Here is a 26,577-nt window from a genome sequence, read left to right on the forward strand (position 1 = left end):
GACGAGAGAGGGAAGGTATCAATCCCACGTAGTATCCCTCAACACAGCCATTTCTTGCAGGAGGACTAGACATGCTCATTCTCAACCACATCACCTACGTTCCTCTGCAACTCTTTCGTGATGACGTCCGTCTCGTGCGTGACAGCATGGAGGTCAACTTCCTCAGTTACGTGGTCTTGAGTGTGGCTGCCCTGCCCATGCTGAAGCAGAGCAACGGCAGCATCGTCGTCGTCTCCTCGGTGGCTGGTGAGTGGGGCAGAGGGCCACGCGGAAGGTAGGAGCAGGAGAAGCGCCAGGGACAGTGTCAGGGGCTCTGTAGCACACGTGAATTCTTTTTCTTTTTATCAGTTTCATGAAGAAAAGTGACACGATATAAACTGGAAGTTGAAATGCTCACGGTGATATTAAACAAAAGCTAATTAACAGCTTGCCCGTATGCGTGGACAGGCAGACATAGGAGTACGGGACTTGGACGTGTAAACTCGATGAGGAGCATGCATGCTGAGTAAAAGACATGCAGTTGAGAACAAGCGGATTCATACTAAATAAAGGATTGTTTGAGGTAGATGGGCTACAAGCTCGCTGGAAGGAACACAGAAAGAGCAGAAGTTTAGAGTGCTCACCAGAAGCCGGGTGCTCTGTGACCTACGAGTGGAAGTCCAAAGGGACATTGAGAAACTGCTGGAGGTACAACCTGTCCCGATACTAAGGGAGAGACCTGATTGTGATGATAAAAAGGATTTTGCTTTCTTAAAGACCAAGAGCTGTAGGTTGGTGACATTACTTGATGCAAAGGTAGAACTGAGAAGTAAAATATTTTAACAACATACAGTTGACCGATCAGTAGTTAAGCTAGGGCAAAATGAAATAAACCACAAAAACAAACACACCATGTGATTAACAGAACTGCTTATACTGGGATTTTCTCCCAAATTTGAACTGCTACATTAAAAGCGCAATTTAAACAACCAATGGGATAGGGAGACAGTGTGTACAGAGAAATATTCATGAAGAAAATTCCGTGTGATCATGAGAAGTCCCTGATGCTTTGGATGGTGGCAGCATCAGAAGTTATCAGCAATAAAAAGCCTGGCAGTTTCCAGCTGGGGAGATTCCTAGCCCCATTTCCTCATGAGTCCTAGAGAGAAGTTCCACACATACTTGTTGAAGGATGTGACTAGAGGTGCAAACACCAGTATCAAAGTCAGTCATCTAAATGCCTTTCCTGGCAATGGGAAAACAAATAACCCAGAGGACTTTGTAAATTCCTTTAAGTACGTCACAAATGGTAGTTAAAACCATAACTAAAAACACCACCTATTTTGCAAAGAGTTCTACTTCCTGGACCAGGAAAGCCTGCATAGTGAGGGATAAAAGGGCAGCCTGTCTGTGCTCGTGGCCAAAAGGAGTGATTGATATGCATCCCTGTGCTTCCCAGACATCACAGACTCACACCCTTCCCCAGACACAGCCTCTCTCGGGGCTGAAAGGAAGAGAGAGCTTCCAGATGCATACTGAGTGGGAGAATGCGGGGCACATCCCCAGTTCACCCTAGGGAAATGGCCAAAACACTTACATCAGTTGATTAAATAATACGTCCGCTCTAGGCAAAGGTGTGCTTCATCTTTGGCTAGAGAATTTCACTTTCTGTAACGTACACCCAGTGTCAGTGCTCTCACTCTCCAAAGGAATAGGAATTACTGTAAACGTCCAAGAGCGTGATGAAATTCTGATAACCTCTGTTTCCATACATCTTCTACACCTACCGAATGTCACTTTGTAATTTCTGTGGACTCTGGGAAGTGGAAACTATCCTTCATGTCTATTGTTTACAGAGGCAAAAGAATTCAGCCTGTTTGCTTTGAAGTGTGTCTGTGAACTTCCAAAGTACAGATGACTTTGCTTTTTCTCCCTAACTGAAGAATTTCTTTGTTCTAAGTTATGATCTTTTAAACAGTCAGCAAACACGTTCATTAATCCTTCCTCCTTGAAATCTAAATTCCACAAACATGGCATGCTAAACCTCAGATTGAGGTCAGCCAGAGAGTATTGGGACAGATTTTTTAATCATTTCTTCCAGGGAATCCATTAAGTTGTTTATTGAATTACAGTGATAAGCAGTTGTTTTTGTCCCCAATGCATTTCCAGGTATTACATTACATGGAAATCCTATACTTTTAATATGTTCTTTAAAGCCTCAGCCACTTCTTTAGCATCAACAGAGACAGTACTGCTGCCTCTGGGGACTTCCTTATAGTCCATATCCATCCACCATTCAACACCGTTTTTGTCACCTACGGATCAAGTTTCTGTGTACATATAATATTAATTAGCCTCCCCTCCTTCCACCACCTGTGAGTTTAGATATAAGCTGAGCTACTACACAAAAACCCAAATTTACAATGACTTAAACAAATCAAAATTTATTTCTCTCTCATGAAACAGCTTGGGGTAAGCAGTCCAGGGCTGATAAGGTAGTTCTGCCCCCACGAAGTTGTCTAGAAACCTTAGTATCGCAGAACTACCATCCCTTGGGTGTTACCCTCACCTGTATGTCAAGATGGTACGTTATCGATTCAGAATTCTAGCTGGAGAAAATGGAGAAAGAAGGATACATATAATCTGAAAGTTATACACTTCTCTTCTGCCACAGCTGGCTGCAGTTGTAGTCTTTATTCAAAGAGGATTTGTGTCCAACTAAAAATCAGGGGTTCCATTTCTAGAAAAGACATCGATGTTGATGAACAACCAACAGTCTGCCGCATTACTCATGGGAAGATGCGCTAAGACGAGAAGGCAGTATTCCTCCCTCTAGGTTACGTTCAAGTGTGCTTCCTAATGAAACCATCATTCGTGTCTTCATGTTTACTCACCAAGCAGCCTGAGAAGGCTTAGGACAAATACACTCTAATCGAAATACACAAATAGAAAATTAGGTCTTAAAAGAAGAATATAAAAAGTTTCAAATTTGGCTCTTAAATTTCTTAACAAAAAGAAAAAGTAGGGTCAGTCAGTATATACATTAGATTCAAAAGGAAACACTGCAGAAAGCAAACAATTTCTGAAATTAAGTTCTCATAAAATATTGAAGGCACAAAGTAATGGAAAAAGTTGGCATTCCCCAACAATTCTTTTAAATGTTTCTATAATCATAAAAGTTACACACGCACGCACCATAAAAATTTGAAAAAATGAAAAAAAATGTATAAATGAAATTAAATCATCCATAATCATTATTTTTGAGAACTTTCTTCCAGATAGGTATAGATACGTATATAGGTAAATGTAGATATGGATGTAAATATAGATAGATATAGATGATATAGATAGAGACAGAGATAGACATAGAGATAGAAAGAGAGATAGACATAGACATAGACATAGAGATAAAGATAGATATGGATAGAGACAGAGACAGAGACAAAGGCATAGATATAGACATAGATATAGACATAGATATAGATATAGATATAAAACAATATTCTTTACTGCCAGATATTTAGGTCGCTTTCAATGTTATGGTATTTTAAAAATTCTATGATTAATGTTCTTGTTCATAAATCAGTGGCTAAGTTGATTCCTATTTCCTTGATAAATTCTTAGCACTAGATTTACTGGGTGAAATATTGGGACCATTTTTAAAGCTATTGGTACATATTTCCAAACTGCTTTAGACGAAATGAAAAAGGAAGCACTAGATTTTTTAAATATACAAAAATAAATGCAATTTAAATGACTGCTAAGAGCATCGTGCCCCATTCCCATCCTGAGTATAACGTGAGTATTCATCTCATACCTACTTTGCAGCGTTAACAAAGTTTTCAGCAACCAACACTTTCACAGGTAAAAGTAAAAGGTGTTTAGTACAGTTGTCCCTCAGTATCCACAGGGCATTCACTCCAGGACACCACCGCCATGCCCCCAGGAGACCAAAACTCATGGATGCTCAAGTCCCTTACATAAAATGGCATAGTATTTGCATATAACCAACACACATCGTCCTGCATACTTTTGTGAAGAGATGACTACATCTTATACTCTGGACTCCATCTTCTTGGACAAACAAATCGCACTGACCTTGCTGACTTGCTAAAAAAAAAAAAAAAAAAAAAAAGTTATTTGCTGAGAAAGAAACTTTCAAGGACTGTACAAAGTAGCTGTGCTTTTTAAGGACTATGCCAAAAATGTTTCTTTCTCAGTAACAGAAAGAGGTGTTTCTGAGAAACCAATGACTCATAAAAGATAAATTTCCCTCCAATCATAACTTTTGGTGAACAAGTAATGTAACTTGAATGCTGATCCCTAGACAGGACACTATTCTGGTTGTGGCCAGAATCTGTGCTCCTGAATTGCAATTCAAGACCCCGAACATATGCTTTTCTTACCTTGAAGCCTTGCCTTTTTCTCTCGATTAACACTTTAAATAATCTCTAGATTACTTACAATACCTAATAAAATGTAAATGCTATAAATAGTTGTTACACTGTATTGTTTAGGGAATAATGACAAGAAAAAAGTCTGTACATGTTCAGTACGGATGCACCATAATAGGCGTAACTACATAGTTCACAACCCCAACAACATAACATTTTTTCCTAATATTTTCTATCTGCTGTCGGTTGAATCCATCCATGTGAGACCCACAGTGATGGATGGCAGACTGTAGTTATAATTAATTTTTTTGTTTACTTGTGAGAAGGAACATGAGGTCCCTGTCCCCTTGGGAGTAGTAGTATTCTTTTTTTGGTTACTATTATATCCTTACTTCCTATAACAGCATCTGGCATGTAGTAGATATTTAAGGAAAGTAAGGAAATTAATGAATGAATTTCATTTTCATGTGTTTAGAGGCTATTTATAGTTTCCATTCTGTGAACTGTTTTTTCATGTCATTGCCCACTGAGATGTTAGCAAAACTTTTCTAACAATAAATACAGCAAATCGGTTTCATAGGCAGCTTCTTGTTGCAAATTTCAAAAAAAAAGGCATATCTTTGAAAAACAGCTAAATATAAAATTAAGAAAGTGAAAAGTAAATTTGACGTGGTATGAACATATAGCTTTAGATGGTGAGTTTGACCCAAGGTGGATTCCTGTTGAAACAGTATTGATTTCAATGAGAAGTCCACTTAAGGTACCACAAGATGGGGAATGGCTGGGAAGACAGCATAACTTCTGAAAAATTTATTCTACAGGCAGACAGGTGCTCCCCAAATATATTGATTCATTTATTCAAAAAAATGTAAATTGAGGGTCCACTCCGAGCAAGGCACTGTGTCAGATGCCCGGGCTATGGCAGTGAGCAGGAAAGGCAAGAGGCTTGTCATCCCCGAGCCCGATTCCAGTGTCAGACGATTGTTAGGGCATTGTGTATAGGCATACAGAAACCTGAATATCCACCACTAGCAACAAGTTCCTAAATTGCAGTAACGTACTGTGTACATATTTATACATACTGACTATAAAAATCATATGTTCAAAAGAAAAATAATTTAGAGAACAGTAGATATAGTCTGAGTCCAAATGTGTTTAAAGAAAGGGGCTTTTACCTTTCATTTTATACACTTCAAAGCTGCTTATTGTTCAACAAGCTTGGTATGAATTTTATTAGAATAATATTTGTAAAAGAAAAGTAAAGGATAGGGCTCTGTATGGTAACCAAAAACAAAATATTTCTCTTCTCAGGATAGCTGACTTCAGGAGGACAAAGCTCGTGTTCAATCTCACAAGTAAACAAACAAATTCCAATGACTAAAACAACTAAACTACAAATTCCAACTACTAAATGCCATGGTGGGGGTGGGGTGGGGTGGGGCGTCGTTTTTTGTTGTTTCAGTTTCTTTGTTTGTCAACAAAATTGTCAATCATTGAAAACTTTGTTAACTCCACAAAGTAGGTGTGAGGTATAGGCACTCTCATACACTCTTGGTGGAAAAGGATATGGTTCTTTTATTCATTTTAAGTGATGTTCACTATTTTTTAAAAAAAGTCTAGTCCTTCATTTTTCATTTTGTCTAAAGCAATTTGGCAATTTGTATCAATAGCCTGAAAAGTGTTCCCATCATTTCACCCAGCAAATATAATGCTAAGAATCTCTCAAGGCATAATCATCGATCCAGTCATGGATATATGTATAGAAACATTTATGGTCGGATTTCTTTCAATGTGTCTATGAACCTACAAGCAAAGCTACCAATGTTAAAAGCAGTCAACTGACACGTGCCTGAAGTCAGTTACCAGAGTCAACTTAAAAGTCAGAATCCAGTTAACAGCCTGTACAGTTGGTTTTTAACTATCTAACGTTTGTCCATGATGTCGTCTGGTTCAGGAATTCCCAGGTAATACATGCATATAATAAATCTTTTATTTCTAACACTAGGAAATTAGTCTTTCCCTGTACTCTCTAAATAAGTAAATGTTAAACAATATTTAAAGAATGTTATTTTGAAGTCACTGGCCCACATTGGGCACACATCTGTCTCAGTCCATCCCTGGCGAGACAGCTGGCCTTATCAGAATTGCAGCAGAGAAGCCACCAGGAAATAAGGCCACCCCAGGACCTCTCAGCGCTAGCACGGTTATGCCATACCTGCTTCTCTTCGCGCTGTGCTCCTCCTTCTCTCTGTCTATTAGCCTCTGCTTTCATTCTGCACATAGCTCCACCTGACTGCCACAGCCCCCTTTCTCAGCATAACGACTCTCAATATGCTTTTGATTTCTGTCCAATCACCAACCCTCTTGGTCTCTCAATCTCCCAACTCAAAGTTCCCCTCAAAGAAGAGGTATCTACTTTGTTCAGCTGGATTTGATAAGTCAATCTCCCAAGTCATTTATCCTAAGGAGGTACAATTATTGACTCCAGTCTAACCAGCAAGGCCACAGGGAGGCGACCAACAGGGTAGGCGTGATAGATGTGTCTGAGTCCCTTGCATATCTTTTGGATAATCTTCCTTAAATATTGCTCTATCAGCACTGGTTGTCAAACTTGAGCAGGATGGGACAGCTTTGTGTTAGGGAGCAACCGTGGCAGCCTGACTTGTAATATCAAGTCTGAGATGAAATGAGGGGGGAGCCCACACGAGAGGCAGCAAGGGTAGCTAGTTTCATACCAGGCCAAGGACTCATAATATGAGGACTCTCATGATGGCCATTTCAACATGACCTCAACCTGCCTACAAAATTTATGGAAACTGAACAATCAGCTCTCATGATCCAGTGTGAGTCAGCTCCAGCATATCACCTCGTACAAAATTTTTGGCAGTACTCAACGGTGTCAAGGTGACTTTCATGAAAGTCAAGGAAAGACTGGGAAGTGTTCCAGCTTCAAAGAAGCTGAAGAGTGATGACAGCTAAATGCAACATGTGATATTCAATTGGATCTTTTGCTGTAAAGAATATTATGAGGACAAGTGGCAGAACTTGTCTCGGGTCTATAGACTGGATAACAAGGATACATCAGTGTTAATGCCGTAGGTTGAATGGTGGCCCTCGAAAAGACATGTCAACATACTCATTCCCTGAACCTGTGTATGTGACCTCATTTGGAAAAAGACTCTTTGTGGATATAACTAAGTTAAGGATCTTGTGATGAGATCATCCAGGATTACTGAGTGGGCCCTAAATCCATTGACAAGTGGTTTTATAAGAGACAGAAGACAGAAACAGAAGGATATAAGGAAAAGGCCACGTAAAGATACAGATACGTGCAAAAAAATTAAATTGACCACTTTCTTACATTATATACAAAAATAAACTCAAAATGGATTAAAGATTTGAAACTATAAAACTCTTTGAAGAAACACAGGCCGTAAACTGACATTGCTCTTAGCAATATCTTTTTGGATATATCTCCTAAAGAAAGGGAAACAAAAGAAAAAATAAAGAAACTACATCAAACTAAAAAGGCTTTGCACAGCAAAGGAAACCATCAACAAAACGAAAAAACAACCTACTGAATGGGAAAATATATTCACAAATGATAAATCCAATAAGGGGTTAATATCCAAAATATATAAAGAATTCAAACAACTTAACAGCAAGAAAATCCAATTGCAAAATGGGCAGAGGACCTGAATACACATTGCTCCCAGGAGGACATACAGATGAGCAGCAGACATTGAAAAAAGTTCAATGTCACTAGACATCAGAGAAATGCAAATTAAAGACACGATGAGATATTACCTCATACCTGTTGGAATGGCTATCATCAATAAATCAAAAAACAAGTGTTGGTGAGAATGTGGAGAAAGGGGGACCTTCATGCACTGTTGGTGGGACTGCAAATTGGTTTAGCTACTATGGAAAACAGTATGGAGATTCCAAAAACAAATAAAAAATAGAGCTGCTATACACTCTAGTAATTCCACTTCTAGGAAAAAACAAAAACACTAATTCGAAAAGATACATGCATGTTCGTTGAAGCATTATTAGTAATAGCCAAGATATGGAAACAATCTATGTGTCCATCAATGAATGGATAAAGAAGATGTGGTATATAGACAATGGAATACTACTCAGCCATAAAAAGAAATGAAATCTTGCCATCTGCAACAATATAGATGGACCTTGAGGGTATTATGCTAAGTAAAATAAGTCAGACAGAGAAAGAAATTTACCATATGATCTTGCTTATATGTGGAATCTAAAAACAAAAAAAAACAAAAAACAGAAATAGACCCATAGATATATAAAAAACAAGCTGACGTTTGCCAAAGTGGTCAGGGATGGAAGGAAGGAAGGAAGAGGCAGAGTCTGCAATACTGTAGCCATAAAAAAATGCTGATAGCCACTCCACGCTGGGAGAGGCAAAGGAGGATTCTCTCCCCCTAGAGTCTTTGGAAGGCGTGCCGCTTTGCCATCACCTTGATTTCCCCGCAGGAAACCCCCTTAGCATCGCAGTGCCTCCTCTAGCTCACTCCTTTCAGCTTCAGGGCTTCGATCAGCCCAGCCCCCTTGGCCCAGCCCACCCACCATCCCTGGACAGGTGACCTCAATCCAGCCCCCCTGCATGGGGTCCACATTTGGTCTCTGGGAAGCCTGCCATTCGTGGACAGATATGATCCCACAATGCACTCAACTTTGCTCTCAAACTAGGGCAGTTCCAGCCCTGCCTCCTGCCTTTAGACTTTCAGTACAAGTCAAATACCAATCCCCAAACTCCAGAGGATACTTGGTAAAGATCTCCAAATAATCCTCTTGAAGCCGTTCTCACATGACTTAAGGTGAAGGGAATGCAGATGCCTCCCCTGACCATTGGTTGGATGAACACACAGGACACTGACGAGTCTCCCTCCTCCCAGCACAACCATGTGGATGGGATGTGGATGATGAGGTGATGCCTGTGGAACTGCTCTGCACCCACCCTTCAACTTGGCGATTCTTAAAACCTCTGCGTTTATTCTTGCCTTGGGAGACCTGCTGTTGCTGGGACAACAGGAGGAGCCACATGTCCCAGGTCCCATACCCGCACGGAAATGCTCTTGCCACAGTCACCTTGTGAAATTAAGTAATAGGTTTTATTTTCCTCATAACTCCAGTATTTTGTGCCATTTCAACACCATACACGCCTTCCTTGTCCTCGGCCAAAATACTTCCCTGGGCTTCCTCCCGTGGCTAAAACTGCCCTTCCTCAGTTTTCTTCATCTCCCCAGTCTATGGTTGGTCTCTTGGGATCCTTTCCATCCTAAGCCCTCTTCTCTTTTCACTCAACATACTCTTCCTGGGCAATTTCATCCATTCCCATCGCGGCAGTTATCATTGAAATATAAGTTGTCTCAATACTTAGGACGATGACACGTCAGGTTCTCCAAAGCCTGGTGCAGAGAGATGGATTTATCTTCAAATCTGACTCAACCCAAACAACTCAACCCAAAGAGTTTAGAACATGAGGTTCCCAGCTAAGGAAAATTTTTAGGAAGAGCTGGAAAAAAGGAGGCAGGATCCAGGATGAGTTCCCAGCCTCAAAGCCATCAAGGCATGGTGAATCTCAAGGTGAGGCTCGCTCAGTAGAAGACGTGGTGTGTTTGCCTGCGGTCACGCTGACAGTCTGAAGCCAGGCAGGAATGAAGCTTTTCAATCTTATACACACACTTTCTTCTGCTCTCTCAATTAAAGCAATTTAAAATCTGCCTTTGAAATGGAAATAGTTTTGAAATCTCAGCAAAGCATTTGGGGATAAAGGGTGTGGAGCAGACGAATGAAAGCACTGAGGCCTGCTTTTGACCTCTTCTGCTCAGCTAACAAGCTCCAGCACACAGCTAAATCAGCCAGCTCTCTGGCTCCTGCTGTTTCTACAGCGGCTAAGTCCCAGTATTTCTGGGACAAGGCTAATTGCAAACAGTCTGTCCCATTTATCATCACCAAGTCTGCACTCTTCCTTGTCAGACTCCACGTCCCACTTTTAGCTTCGGAAAACACAGTCACCATCCCTTTGTTTCTATGTATCTAAAACGTCCCAGAATAGAAATTTAGCTGCCATATATCGACCTGACTTCATTCTCCCCACATAAACCAGAACTTAACCTTGGCCAAAACACTCAGAGTTCTAATCCCCTCAGTTTCATGACTGCTTCATGCATATTAGAACAGTACACTTACTTACTTACTTAGACTCCAGCATATTTTTTAACTGGTAGTTGAGCAAGTGGATCTTATAAGGTGCAATAGGAAAACAGCTTGATTCCTTCCTTCAGACCTATTCTATGGGTGCACTTGTCCCCGAGCTTGGATGTGATCTAGGACACATGGCAATGCTCTGGGATAATAAAAGACGCTCTGGCTGCTTCCGGTCTCAAGAAAGCTCTCACTTTAGTAATTAAAATGTCTAGTCGTATATAATTTAACTAAAGTTTCTCCCCTCATCAAGCTTGAACCTGTTGTTGTAGGAAACCTGGGGTAGGAAAAGAGATGGGTTCAGCCTTTCCTCCTGTTCCCACCTCTTCCTCACTCGCCAGGCTTCCTCCCGCCTCTCTCGTATGAAAGAAAGGGGAGGATGCAGGGAAGAAGAAAGGGTTGGGGCAGGAAAGGTCTTCCTTGGCTGGTGCCAGCTGTTACAGCATTGCTCCCCTCTGGCCATGGCTGGGAGGGTGACTACATCTAACTTTTGCGCTGGGTTCTTTGGAGGGCCCTGCTGGAATACCCCCTATGATATAGGCAGCAGTTGCTTATGTTATTTCCCTCGGACCCTGAAAATACAGTGGGAACACAGAGCAATACACTCACCACGTCAGGCTGTTCTTTGAGTCAGGATTGGAAATGACTCGGAGTAGAAAGGATGAGCCCAAGGACAAGCCCATCGGGTGGCGAGCCAAGTGTGGGCTGGATTTCAAGTCCCCTACAGGGTGGTTCCCTTGTGCCCCAGTCCCTGGTACACTTCAAACCCATAGGGTGCCGCTGAAGCTCCTCTCACAAGGACCGACGTGAGAGGAGCCCCCACCCCTTCTTTTTGAAAGACTTCTGAGACATGGCTCATTCCCTCTCTCTAACTCCCGTTCTCTCTGGCCTCTTTATCTCAGCCCTTTTATTCCCTTGGGATGGTTGAGGGTCTACATGTTGCAAACTCATTTTTGGTTTGGGGGGTTTTTTTGTTTGTTTTTTGTTTGTGTTACTGCATCTTATATAAGGTCACCAGTGTGAAACCTCCCTTCATAATCTGGAGGCATGGACCAATTACTATGTTCTCAACCTTTGAACCTCAGCTGAAACTAAAGCAAGGAAAGTATTTGTGGTACAAAAATCACTGCTACAGGAACAGATTATGAGTTCACTTGGTCTCTTGCTTCTGCATCTCTACTGCTACCTGGACAAACACATTATAAAACGCTACAGTCAATGTCATTATCATCATCTAGAAGGGTGTAGTGGGCTGAATGGTGGCCCCCCAAAAGATACATCCACCTAGAACCCATGAATGTGACCTCATATGGAAAAGGCTCTTTGCAGATGTAATTAAGGATCTCAAGATGATCATTCCAGATTATCTGAATGGGCCTAAATCCAGTGACGAGTGTCCTAATAAAACTAAGACACGCACGAAATTGGAGGAGAAGGCAATGTGAAGATGAAGGCAGAGATTGGAGTGATGCATCTGTAAACCAAGAAAAAACAAAGATTGGCAGAAGACATTAGAAGTTTGAGGACGCCTTTAGAAGACAAGGAAGGATTCTCCACTGGAGCCTTTGGAGGGAAGGTGGCCCTGCTGATACCTTGGCTTTGGACTTCTAACCTCCAGAACTGTGAGAAAATAAATTTCTGTTGTCTCGCGTCACTAAGTTTATGGTAATTTGTTATGGCAGTCCTTGGAAACTAATACAAAGGGACTAGGAGTGACTAACACTATTTATGGGTACCCTCCTCCGTCAAATTAGAAGTGAAAATAATACTGCTATTCATAAATTTTGCCTATTTGAGGTACATTGTTAAGCAGAGAGAATTTTTCACCAACTCAGGAACAGCTGCATTTGACCAATGGCTCCTAAAGAACACTCATATAAAGAACAGTGGCTCTGTAGAGGAAATTACATCTAATGCTTTAAAGTGTGGGCCACTGAAGTCAAATTTGAATCCTGGTTCTCCTATTCATTAACCATGCAATTTTAGGCAGCTGTTTAGTCTTTAGTACATAGAGCTAAATAAATGTTAGCTCCAATTTAGCTCCAATTTTTATGATCATTTTGTTTGTCTGCACTACGTGGCTGCTATTTCTTTTTAGTTATCCTTTTCTATGCTGAAAATGGCTACCCCAGTCCTAATCTTATATGACCTTTTAGTTCAAATCCAACAGTAGCTAATTAGAATCCTTACATTGCTTGTTTTAATTTCTTGAGAGACAGAACATGATGTGTGTTCAAGCCACTGTGAATGTTAGCTATCATTGGCCTACCTTCTATGGCTGGGGAGGCAAAATATTTTTGAAGGGATGTGTGTAGGAAGGCAATGGCAAGCATTTTTAGTACATGAAAGTTTTGTAAATCTCATATATTCAAACTTACTTATAACTTCTTTCATAGTGTATGTCTTTGATTTCATGCTTTAAAAAATATCTCTTACCCGGAGATTATATATCCATCAATATTTTATTATTTTACTTTCTACATATACTAATATTATTAGAATTCATTTATTAGAACAGTATTTTTCTTTTCTCCAAACAGCTAGCTATTTGTCCCAACATGATTTTTTGAATAGCTCATACTTTTCTCACCAATTTGAAATACTAATACTACTAATAACAGCATTTACTAAATACTTTGTATGTGCCAGCGATTGTGCTAAGTATATTACATGCATTATTTCAGTGTAGTAGTGTTATTATCCACATATTACAGCTAAGAAATACTTGGGATTCACACCCAGGTCATCTGATTCTAGAGCTCAAACCTTTAACCACTGTGCTATTCTTATAAATAATTTGGATCTATTTTGGGCTTAAACAAAAGGAAAATTATTGACATAACTGGAAGTCCAGATGTAGGGTGGGCTTCACAGTTGCCTTGGCTCAAACCCAATGTTCCCGTGATTCTCTTGGCTCTGCTCGCTTCCATGTGAGGTTTCATCCTCAGGCTGCCAGTGAAATAGCGAGAGCAATTCTAACTCCCACATCCGTGCACAAAACGGCCCAGCAGAAGAGAAACAGGATTGCTACTTCGAGAAACTCTCCCAGAAGAACAAAGAACTTTCCCAGACACTCCAACAAAATTCTCCTTGAGTCTCCTTGATCCAAAATGGGCCACATGCCCATTCCTGTACCAGTTATAGGCAAGGGGAATGGGATTAAATAAACTATGCGAGCCCATCTCTAGAGTTAGAGAGGGTATCAGCTTACCTTTAGGCACGTGTGCTGCATAAAAGTGAAGAGGGCTATCAATATGGATTAGTTTCAGCTCTCTGATGCAGAAAATGTAAAATAACAGTAGATTAAATAAGTTATAAGATAAATAAGATCTGGAGGTAGGCAGTTTTAGGGCTAGGATGGCAGCTCCGTGGTCACCCAGGTTCCCTCCTTCTCTCTCGGTTCTCTGCCATTCTTAACATGTGGCTTCTGCTTCACGGTCCAAGATAGTTCTGGAGCCACAGCCATCATATCCACCTTCAGGCACCAAGAAGCGGGAGGAGTGGGAAGGGAGAGACTGACTTCTTCCTTTAAGGACATATCCCAGGAACCACATGACACTTTTCTGTTTACAACGCATGGGGCAGCACTTGGTCACTTGGCAACATCTGGCTCAAAGAAGCTGAGAAATGGAAACTTTATGCCGGATAACTATGCACTCAGACACACATCAGGGGTTGTATTACTAAGGAAGAAGGGCAGAAGATATATTCAGAAAACACTAGCAGTCTCTACAACATGGTGCAAACATGAATTCAATTGAGGTTCTGTTGCAGAGGTAGAAAAGGGAAATAAATTCTGGTTAGGCAACCAACAATGTGTCCTGCAGCCGTGCTTGGGTCTTTGGTCCAGCCCTAGACCAGTCAGTAGCCCAACAGTATCAGATATTCTGGTTGGACATCCTATACTGAACACCCATTCCTAGAACTTGACTGTGGAGTCATCCTGAGCCAAAACTCATGACTGAGGATGAAGTTGGAGTGGTTTCCTAAAGAGATTTGTTTGTATTTTTTTAAAAGTTCTTTATAAATTAAGGATTGAGGATATAAAGTTTTTGTCTTCCTAATATACTGTAAACAATTTTCTAGTTTATCTTTATTTACCATTTACCTATTTTATAGGGATGTGATTCTAGTTATTGTTTTGACATATACAAATTTTATAAAATGCAATACTCTTCGTCTTTACATATATTTTTTTTTACTTTTCTGTTAGAATGATCTTTCATAACCAAGAACCCAATAAATATTTACCTATACAATCCTCTTTCTCTGATTGAATTATTTTTTGCCAGTCAGAAGATGCATTCTGTTGCACATGTAACTAACAAAAACTTCTCTTAAAATCACTTAACACTAAATATAGGTTCCTTTTACTCAGATTATAAGAAGTTCAGGGCTGGTTTAGTGGACTTATTAGATCTTCGAGAATCCAAGCTTATTCCATATTTCTGTTCTATAATCTTTAATGTATAGCTTTTCCTCAAGTTCACAAATGACTGATGGAATTCTAAGCATCACATCTGAAGTCCATTTAGGAAGAAAAGGAAGGGACAAAATGTAAAAGCTGCATGTTACCCAAATCCATCTATTTTATCAGGAAATCCATATCTTTCCTGAAGACCCCTTCTGTTAGATTCTTCATTGGCAGAATTAGATCACGCGGCCACCCAAAAGAGCAAGGAAGTCTTGAGGAGGTAAATGTTTTTATCTAAACACACTGCTGTCCTGAACAAAATCAGATGCTACTATTAGAGAAATGGAAATGGACATTGGGTAGACAATACCTTCTGTCATAATTTTTTATCTAGATTTTTTTTTATATATATATGATATAAAACAAGGCACTAGCAATTTTTTCCCATTAGCTAACTAATTTTTCCCAGAATCTTTATTGAATAAGCCATCTTTTCTTCATCGATTTGGCAAACAACTTCATTACATTTAAAAGCTTATAAAGGTTCCAAATCCAATAACAGCAGAGTGGTATCTAACAGAACAATTATTCCCTGAATAACAAACTTTTGACAAAATATAGAAAACAACCATTGAAAGCACTGGAGAGAAAAAGCAAAAGCAGACAGAAACTGGAGAACTATTGATACTTGGAAGATGAAAATGACATTAGGTGAGTTTCTCAAAATCTTACGGCTTATGCTTTAAGGGTAGGCCCCAATCAGTGCCATGTCTGGGATAGAAACCTGCTTATCTTACTACTTTGAAAAACCAGAAGGAAGAGTTTGGGGTTTCTGGAGCAGCCGGAAAAGAAAGGTGGACATCTGCAAAGGAAAGAGCCGCAGTGAAGGAGCATCAAACTCTATACATAAAATCTTCCCAAATCAATTTTTTCCCCGTGGACTACTTGCGGCAAGTGCAGATACCAAGAAGCCCAGTTAAGATTAAATAATTAAACATAGATTTTAGCTGGTACCTACTTCAAGAGATAAAGGGATTCAGCCAAGTTGACTGCCCACCTGAAAATAATAAAAATCAATACTCTTCAGAGGAATATGACAGAACCCAGAGACTCTACAATGTATCATCCATGATATAAAAATACAATGCCAAATTACTGCACATACAGGAATAGGAATTGGGACTGATACTCAGAAGGAAATGCAATTGATGGAGATCAACCCTAAAAGGACCCATATGATAGAATTAGCAGACGAAGATTTTTAAATAGCCGTTATATCAATGCTAACTCAGCAAAGAGTCTAAGGTCTGAGGCCACTTCTACTCCCTCATCTTGGAAAAGATATAAAGAATAAGTTATCCTATTAGCTATATGTGCACATGTCCTCCCAAAAACTAGAGTGAGAATTAAGCAGGTTGATGAAAGTAAGAAAAGTACTTTTGAGTAGAAAAGCAGAGATAGGAGTTTTTCATTCCTCTTGCGTAGAAAGTCAGGGATCGGTCACTACGTCAGGAGAATGCTCTTGCCAAACCCTTGGATCTCCAGCTCTCTTGGGTCAGAGGTGAAAGAGTTAACAGCTGTGGGATGACATGGCTCTTTTTTAACACTCACTTATTCACCACCCTCACTAAAACCTAACCTCTCTTCAATGAAGGTTTTCCTGCAGCCTGCACCATATCCCACCCCAGGCTTTTCATGGGGTGTTTCTTTGATACTTTAATAATTTTTTCTTTCAGAAATTCAACACAGCATGATAATCTCTATAGGGAGTAGACTCAAGTACAACTCAAAAGGTAAAAGGACTCCACAGGGGTTACAAAGCCTGCTACAGATAAAGCAAAGATCAGCTCTGTCAGAGCCGAAATGAGTCAACTTGTTAACCTATTTCTTTATCATTTAGGGAAAATATCTAATCCACTTATTGCTCCCTATGCTGCAAGCAAGTTTGCTCTGGATGGGTTTTTCTCCTCCATCAGGAAGGAATATTCAATGGCCAAGGTCAATGTGTCAATCACTCTCTGTATCCTCGGCCTCATAAACACGGGTAAGGACAAGAGATTGGAATAAATGACCTGCAGATGGATTGTCTGCCTTGCCATTGTGGGTGAAGAAGGTGTCAAGCTCTCTGATTCATGGGTAACACAGCGAGCACTTGTCCTCATTTAATGAAGCACTTCTGTCATTAGTGAAGCTTCTGACCACTCTTTGACTCTCCTTTCCATTCTGACCACCAAATATGCTGAGTAACACCACACTCATCATCACCTCGCCCTATTCTGAATACCTTCTGTCCTCATGGATTCTCAATGGCCATTACTTTCCTATATGAGACCTATCATATACAAGTTCATTTTTCTCAATAACATCACCAGTAATGAGATGTTAACATATGAACCTTTTGATATGATGCACTGGGAAGGACACAGCATTATTTTTGTGGTATTCTGCCAAAAACGCATAACCTCACTCCAGTTATAAGAGAACAATGGGACAAACCCAAAGTGAAGGACATTGTACAAAACAATTGATCAGTACTCTTCAAAAGTGTCAAGGTCAAGGAAAGTGTCAAGATAGACAAGGAAAGACTGAAGGATTATCATAGAATGGAGGAAAAACAGGAACAAATTACTAAGTGTAATCCTGGATAAGGCCGTAAAACACAAAAAGGATATTAGGGGGAAATAAGGTCTGTAGTTTAGTTAGTAATATTGTTCCAATTATATCATGCCTGTCCCTGACAACTGTACAATGGTTATGTATGATGTTACAATTAGGAGAGGCAGGGTGAACGATATAAGGGAATTTTCTGCACAGTGTTTATAACTTTTCTGTAAGTCCAAATGAAAGTTTATCTAAAACATGTAGCATACATAATAAAATTTTATTTAAAGAGTAATTGAGTAAATTGAGTAGTAGTTACAGAACAAGAGAGAGAAAGATACAGACACACAGTGAAACTAGAAAAAGGTAGTAAGACAGAAGCTGTGCAAGCAGAATATGAAAATTTGGGAGGAGAAAGGAGGTAACAATAGAGTTTACTTCTAAGTGAAAGTGGTTAGTGCTGACGAGAGAGCAAAGACCTGCATTCTTGTCTATCCCTTCCTTTTGCAAGTCAGTAAGTCATTATCACACAGCACTTCGTTTTCTCCCACTGACACTTTACATTGGCTACTGGGTCATCATATGACTTCTATCGATTCTGTCTCTCCATGTTATTCCCCCAAGAGAGGAACATGATTTAACACTAAGCCTCTCTTGCCCAACAGGCCCTAAATATATCCAGCCTTCTCTACGTATTCCTGATAGTGTCCATGGGCCTTGCAGAGCAAGCACTGGCAGACAGCCCCTAAGAGCTAAGTTGTTGGTGTTGGCAGGCCTTCCACCAAGTAGACTCTACGAGTCTTAGATAACCCCACTCTTTTCTTGTCATTTAACAGACACCGCCATGAAGGCAGTTTCTGGAATACTCAACAGTGATGCATCTCCAAAGGAAGAATGTGCCTTGGAGATTATCAAAGGGGGAGCTCTGCGCCAAGAGGAAGTGTATTATGACAGATCGGTATGGACCTCTCTCCTGCTGAAAAATCCAGGGAGGAAGATCCTGGAATTTTTCTCCCACAGAAGTTATAATATGGACAGATTTATAAAAAATGAGGAACTTCCTTAGGACTGGGACTGTTCTGCCTGATATTTATCTAACCTTCATCCATGAAAGCATCTCCCCAGAGAGATAAATGAGTCTCTCTCCAGAGAGTTGTAAGTCACATCTCACATCTCACAATTTGAAGGAATTACTCTAACACTTGCACAGTGGACATGTAATTATAATAAATGTCCTCCACCTGCAGTTGTGAAACTGATAGTAACTGTAGGTATAATTACAAGGTAGTTTTATCAAATTTACTCCATATGTAATAATGGTATGATGCTTAATACAATATTATAATAAAGGTCACATAAACTATAAATTCATAAGTGGTAGCTATAACTTCATTCAATATGGCTCCTTAAAAACCATAACCTATACAAGTAAAATTTTTCAGTGTTCTTATCTTGTGGTCTGAACTTTTTAACTGTTCTTGAGTTGAAGAAATTACCCTACTATTCTTCATTTAATGAACATAATGAATTATACATTTTTCTATTATTTTCTATTGCCCCTCCAGGAAGGAGGACACTGAGTAGGAATCATTAGGAATCAAACTTGCAGAAGTGGCAGCCCCTGGAGACTTGAGCTACAGAAACCTGTGTTCATTTATTGCACTCAGAGTGCACCACGCATCCGTACTTTACATGTGAATGCTCAACTGTTTATTAGAAGTTTGGAGTGAAGAGGTTGGAGTTCCAATCCTGCCACTCATGCACTGAGTCATTCATTCATTCACTCAACGAATATTTATCGAACACTTGCCAGGTATCACCTGACTACAACCAAATAGGAAACAAGACCGCAGCCATATTAATTATTCAACAAAGCCCTATATTGATCAGGTCCTCAACAGCTCAGAGATTGGATAACTTTAGTAGTTTAATAAAAAGGGGATTGTTTATGAGAGCGTGGTCAAGGTTACAGGGCAATCACAGGAGATAATGTAGTATCTCGGAGCTAGTTGCAGCTATTTCCAGCGCTAGGCCCACCACGGGGACAAGAGGAGAGAACTGTTGTAAAAACCCAGAGACAGAAAGCAGTGTTGGGAGAGTGCCACATGACAGAGCTACGCCATCCAGTTAAGGGATACAGCCAGCCCGCCAAGGACCTTGAAGAAGGGATCTGGGAAAATAACTGCCCAAGCCCATGCTCACCTCTCCCTCTGATTTCTTGCTGGAATTTTCTATTAGATGAACAGAGGGGCAAGGGGGCAGATTGATATAAACCACTCAGGTTAGCTTTCCCCATGCACATAGCAGGGTAGAAAAGGATGGAGAGGGTTCTGGAGGGTCAGCTGGTGTATATCCAGCATGAATCCAACACTCCCGAATGTAGGGCTTCCATGGTTCGTGATGCTGAGACATAAGACATGGGCCTGGAAGCACAGGGGAAATTTTCTTTTGCTGCCTCTTAATCTAAATGGCTGGAGAGCAGAACAGATTGAAGTCCACGGAGCCTGCCAACCACATGGCCAAGGAACTCAAAAATCTGCGTACGATGATGTCCGTTTTCACATGGGATGTGGAATTTGGAGATTCATTGCTCACTTCTCATTCCTATTGACACAAAAACTCAGCAGTTATTTGGGGATCCAAAAGCAATTCCATTCCCACTGCCAAGTATTAGTGAGCACTGTCGCATTTTCCTGATATTTCAAAGAGAAGAAGGAAGACTGAAGACTGAATTTACATTCATTCTTTCAGGGTGCATCATTTAACTCCAAAGGGCCCCCTTGGCCCTGTCTTTCAAAATGCTTCCTCTTGGCTCCATCTCTTATCTGACTCTGACCCCCCAGAGAATTCAACTCCCATCCTCCTTCCTCTCCCTCATTTATCATGCAAAGTGGATTCTGACTCTAACTGGAGGCTATCCAGCAATTTTTTTTTTTAAAACAAAGATATTCTCTTATCATGGGGAATTATTGTACTAACTGTCAGGAAAATAAAAAATTCACCAAACATTGCATTTGTGGTTAGGGCTAGCCCTAACCAAAAATTTGAAACAACCTTAATACCTACCCATGGGACGTCAATGATAAAAAGGGATGAGATAGATTTATATGTACTAATATGCAAGGGTAGATTTATATGTACTCATATAAATGACTCTAGCCCAGAGGTTAAGAGCTGAAATCCTGGATGGGAATTTAATCTAATCCATTTATGTTAAAATTATATACACACACATATGGAATGGGAAGACATGCATGTGTATGCGTGTGTGTGTGTGTGTGTGTGTGTGTGTGTGTGTGTGTGTGTGTGTGTGTAATGGGAAGGCTAACTTATATAACTCACTATTCTAAGACCTGACAAAATTAGGAGCTTCCCTCCAAGAAGTGGGCCTCTGACTCTTGCAATGGAACTGTTATTCGTTGAAATGTGTCCCCATAAGGTATATGTTGAAGTCCCAATCCCCAGTACTTCTGGAAAAAAAACATTTACTTCACTCACACATCTGTAGTCCAGGCAGGACTCAGAGAGGATAGCACATTTCTGCTGCACTCAGCACAGCAAGAGCAGCTCAAAGGCCAGGATCTGGAACCATCTGAAGACTCGATCATGCATGTGTCTGGTGCCACATGTCCCCTACTAGAATGTCGGCTCCATGAAGCAGGGTTTTGTTTACTTAGTCCAGTTTATTTCCAGCACCTAGAGAAGTGCCTGGCGCCTAGGTGCTGAATCAGAGAAGATCATGAGGCATCTGCATGCAAGTGATAAATAGCTGTGCCAGTCCCAAGATCAGGGCTTCTGTGGGTGACATACATGAGGCAAGAAGCAAGGTTTGCAAGAGCTGAGGCCCTACAGGTCATATTCAGGTTGGGGGCGGGAGGCTGATTAGGAAGAAAGGAGATGAGTGTGGAGACAGGAGCATGATCAGATGACAAATTTACAGCCAATGTCAGATTAAAATTAATTTTGTTTTCAGCTTTAACTGGTAGGGGTCTCCTGAGGCCCAAAGACATATTGAGACTTTAGCCTGTGTCACTATACATCAGCTGCTCCCTGATTCTGCTCACTTATCACTTATTGGACAGCATGGAGAAAGTGAGAAAAACTATGAAACAGTATTCACGTAGTTAAGAAAGTAAACCTTTGAGCTTTCCAAGGGTGTGCTGGTAAATGTTTAACTGGCTCTCCAGAAAAAAAAGAAAAGAAAAGAAACAAAGAAAGAAAAAAAACTTTGATTTCTGATATTTGCTACTTCCATGCTGTAAATACTCTCACCAGGGCCAACTTCCCACCCACCAATTGCCATCACTGAATGTTTATTAGAAGAGATAGTCACCATCAGCTCTCTCAAACCTGTACAACCAGCTCAGGCACACCACCCTGACTTCCACTTTCCACATTCCTGACAGAATTAGTTATTCTTAAAGGCCTAGCTCAATGCCTCTCTCTTCCTCCAAGGACTTGAAAGTAACAGGACAGCTCGTTTCTACCATTGCCAGGGAAAGAGGAGAAACAAGGCTCCCAAAGACAGAGATGCTCACATCCTTCACCTCTCAAGGTGTCAGCATCTTGCATGAAGTCAAGAGTCTTAACCAAAGTGTCAGCGAGTCCTGAAGTTGACTGTCATGTTTGCTAGCACAACATTCCCCTGGGAATAAAAGAAAAACCCACTGACAGTAGCTGAATCAAGTAGAGGTTTCTTATCCTCCCACTGCAAAACATCCAGGAGGGGTAGACCAGGGCCTCGCAAAGCCAGGCTCCTTCTGTCCCTCCACTCAACTATCCATCATCCTCCTTGGGGCTGTGCAGTCACAAGGCAGCTGCTCCACCTTCTGCATCACACTGTGTTTCAGGAATGTAATGGGCAAAAGATACATGATAGATGACTTGACCCCTGACTGAGAGCAAACTGGGAAGCCCCATCCAGGATTTCAGCTCACAACCCATGGGCTAGAGTCACGTCATGTGATCACCCCTTCCTTCAAGAGAGGTTGAGAAATAGAGCACATTCCCACCCGCCAAGGGCTCTGGTAGGCAACCAGAAGTATTCGTCATAAACATAAATCATGACAGAAACAAGAACATACACAGAGCAGAAGGACATAATTTCTAAGCTGTCAGGCTCCTAATCAGGGTGACAGGATCCACTCCCACTTACCATCTGCAAGGTCCTGATTGGTCACAGCCCCCTCCCCAGGCCTCCCACCTCTTCACATTTCCCTTTAAGAAACTATGGTTCCCGCCTCTCAGTAAAGAATGCAATGAATGGCCCTAGCTATCATGTAGCAGGGAGCCCTTGAGGTGACCTCAGAGGCGATGACTCACATTGGCACAAGGGACAGTCATCACAACTGCTGTTCCTGGAGAGCTCCCTCCCAAAGATGGTTAAGTCCCACCTCCCTGCCAAGTCTGTCCACATAGGCTGGGCCTTTCTCCTCAGCTGGACTGCTCTGGGCCAGCATCTCAGACCCAAAGCATCAAACATTCGCCAGAAGAGTGCTCTTCAAAACTTTTGATCACACACTTCGTTAAAAAATGACTAGGCATATATATTTCTAAGAGATCTCTAGTTACTATTTATATAATATATGCATGTAACACTAACATCGAACGTATGCAAAAATAGAAATCTTAAAAAGACAAGATAAAAAATAAATAGAAATTCTAATATTTTCTCCCCACACCCCAGCAGCTCCTCCGACATGTCTGCTTTGGAGACCATGGTTCTGAAGTCGTGTTAGAGAAAGAAGTCAGCACATGTTATGCTAGCATCTAGTTCTTTGGGACCTGCGTTACCAGCCAACTGAGGGTGAGAGCCTGTTCTCCACTCCGGGTGCTACATGTAGGCTAGAATCCATTACCCCACTGGCATTGGCTCCTGTCCAGGAAATTTGTCAAGAATCCACATTCTTCTTCATTAGTGCCCAGTCCAGAGCACTGAGACACATACGCTAATCAGGTCCCAGAAGCATCCCTTAATTTCTCAAGGGAGGTGTGCAAACTGAACTGATTTGCAGTGTTAAGAGAAAAATGAAAACACACTGGCCACCCTGATACAGTGCTCGTGGTCTCCAGCACCTCCGCCTCAGTGTCACCATCTCACTTGAGGTGACCCTAGGTCTTCATCCCACCTGAGGGTCACCAGTTCGTGGAGAATGCCGAGAAAGGCAGGTTACCCCTTAATGCTAAATCCTCCCTCCTCTCGGCAATTCTTTACCTAAGTTCTCTAAATTTACAAGTTCTTCATCTAGACTTAGAACGTGTCTGAATTCTCTCTCGTTTTTAAAGGGGGGTCAAGGTTGGGGGAACAGGAATGGGAACAGGACAAATGTGAAAGGATAAGACAAATGAGAAAAGAGAATTTTCAAAAAGGTAAAACAGGACTTAGAACCCCAAAGCCCACAGGGGAAAAAAAAGCTATGAAAAGTAGAATAAAGTCTGCGCAGATCCAGAACACAGGGGGTGAGGACATGGACGTAGGGCCAATGGTAATGCCACAGGAGAAACAAGAGGGGATAAATGGATTCTTAAAAAAAAAAAAAGAAAGAAAGAAAGAAAGAAAAAGAAAAGGGACAGGTGAAAATCCACAGAGTTGGGGAGGCTTTGGAGATGGGAGTTTCTGGAAAGGAGGATAAGGAAACACGCATTGGTACATTGCATGACCTGGAACCAAAGGATGGAAACTGGGAACAGGTCAGAAGACCCACACCGGTGAGGTCTGAAGGACCCAGGAAACGTCAAGAGTGCTGGCGTGTCTCCCTGTGCCGTGCTCGGCTGACCTGGAACCTCCCTGACACTGCCCTTGAGCAGTCCTGTGGCACCCTGAACTCCGGGTAACAGCGTGGATGAAAAGCTTCGCCAGGCCGGAACCCAAGGGCAAGGCTGTCCTCCTCATCAAAGGCTTCCTTTTCACCGGCCTCCTTTTTGCCGTCAGGGGTGGCAGCGCCACCCAGTGGCATTCTGCATTCACCACAATTTCTTCCCCCAACTCGTGCCCACGTTCTACTCTACTCCAGAGCTACCACCGTCTCCTCACAGCGTGCCTGCCTGTGAGTCACCGCTTAGGGCGGATGAACAGACCTAGTGGAGGCGGGATGGGACTCAGGCATCTGGCAGGGCCTCTAGCAGCCAAGGACACCATCAGCTTTGAGCTCTGGGGAGATAGATCTGTCCAATTCAATAGCGACAGCTAGTGGTGACCCTCAAAAGCAAGGTGCTCTGAGCCTCGCGGGAAAAGAAAAGTAAAGGTATAGAGAAATCAAGACAGATTCTTGGCTGTGAGTGGAGGCTGGCATATATCCAAAGCCATTCTTGGGTTAAATGGTACGGAAAAAATCCAAACTGTAAAGCGATGGACCCTGCAAGGACCCTGCCTACTTCCCCAGCCACATCTCAGTCCACCTGCTCTGCTTTTGATTCCCAGGGATGCAGTACTGCTGGTCAGTGCACCCTGCTGTTCCCACCAGGCCTTGAGCACCTCTACTGCCCAGAGTGCTCTTACTCTCCCCATCGTCTGCTTAACTCCTGCTCATCCCTTAAGCCTCACCTCCACCATGACCCCCTCTAGGAAGAGTTCCTTCCCTTCCACCAGTGCCCACTCCTCAAGGTTGGGATGGCCGTTTTCCTACCCGCTCCTGTGCCTCTATAATTTTCTATCTGTCCATCTCTTGAGTTCACCACACTCCAAATTTACTGAATGCAGACCTTGGCACGTATAAAGTACTTGATCAAGGTTTGAGAAATAAAGAGCTCACAGACCCTAATACCGGGTAAGGCTTTAGAGAAAACAGGAGACCCACGGGCACAAAACAACTTTACACTTCCTGGGAGAGGGGTACATGGGTCTGAAAGTCATTTCACTGCATTCCAGCCCCTTACTCTTTTCAACACACCACCCCGGTTTTGCCTCTCTGTTAGCACCCAGCAGCACTGAGCCCTCGGGCTGTTGGGAGCGTCCCCCCACCTCCTAGGGGCTCTCCTGACCTGGCCATCTCCAGCAATGCCCTAAACCCTAGCCCAAACCTTGCTGCCCACTTCCTGCAAAACTCTCTCATCAGAACCAAGCTGCTTCTTCACAAAAGCATATCCACTTTGGGCATTTTATCCTAAAGGAAATATCTTAAAAGAAGAAAAACACATAATTGCATGCACAGAGATGCTCATTTGCATCATCGTCTGTAAAAGCTAAACATTATAAATAACCAGATCTCCATATAAATACAATTAATTCCTCAATATAATCACCATATGCATAAAATGGTCAATCACATCATGCAAAAACTAAAAAGAGCATCACCACAGTGGAGTGATTTGGTTTTTTACTTCAATTTATTAGCAAACTCTCCCGTAGTACTATGTTCAGGTACTATTCTACTGTATAAATAGTAACTCGTTTCATTCTCAAAAGAGTCCTGTGAGGTAGGTGCTACTATGATTTCCAATGTTTATTTCAAAGACACATTTGGTTTGGTCTGATATAAAACATAAGTCAAATGGCCTACAAAAATCTTATTTTAGAGGACACTGTGAGGCACCTCAAATATTTTCTTCCATATAGAGTAGTGTGACACATATTCTAAATAGAAGTAGTTGACTATAGTTGGATGGGTTTAAAAACTTACATGATTTAACTTTTGCCATCATTCCATGGCTGGAGAAGTTCCATGTGTTTATTACTTTTCAAAGTGATACTTTTAAATGATTTTTATCCTATAAATAAAGTTATGAAATTATATCAAACGTACCAATTCACTGAAACTACTTGCTCATTTTCATACAACTGCAGGTCCAGGAGAGGATCCATTTCATCATAATCATTAATAAGACAAGGGCAGATGCTCCAAATTGCAGGTGTTGCTAAAACAACCATGATAGCTAACATTCCTTGAGTACTTTATAATTTTATGTTATGAATCCTAAAGTAACCCCTTAGAGTAGATATTACCATTATAGCCA

At 41.4% G+C, this 26,577-nt stretch overlaps 1 protein-coding gene across 1 annotated transcript in view; it reads left to right on the plus strand.

The window, feature by feature from the left end:
* HSD11B1 (hydroxysteroid 11-beta dehydrogenase 1) overlaps positions 1-18,869 on the plus strand; it is a 34,936-nt gene extending 16,067 nt beyond the window's left edge. Inside the window, exons 5-7 of the mRNA XM_011372448.2 lie at positions 61-246; positions 16,925-17,068; positions 18,462-18,869. Coding sequence (XP_011370750.1) covers positions 61-246; positions 16,925-17,068; positions 18,462-18,691 — 560 coding nt within the window. The 3' untranslated portion in view covers positions 18,692-18,869. The remainder of the gene's footprint in view (positions 1-60; positions 247-16,924; positions 17,069-18,461) is intronic.
* Positions 18,870-26,577: the final 7,708 nt, after the last annotated feature.

This window comes from Pteropus vampyrus, unplaced genomic scaffold (genome assembly GCF_000151845.1).
Source record: "Pteropus vampyrus isolate Shadow unplaced genomic scaffold, Pvam_2.0 Scaffold207, whole genome shotgun sequence".
Taxonomy (NCBI): Eukaryota; Metazoa; Chordata; class Mammalia; order Chiroptera; family Pteropodidae; genus Pteropus; species Pteropus vampyrus.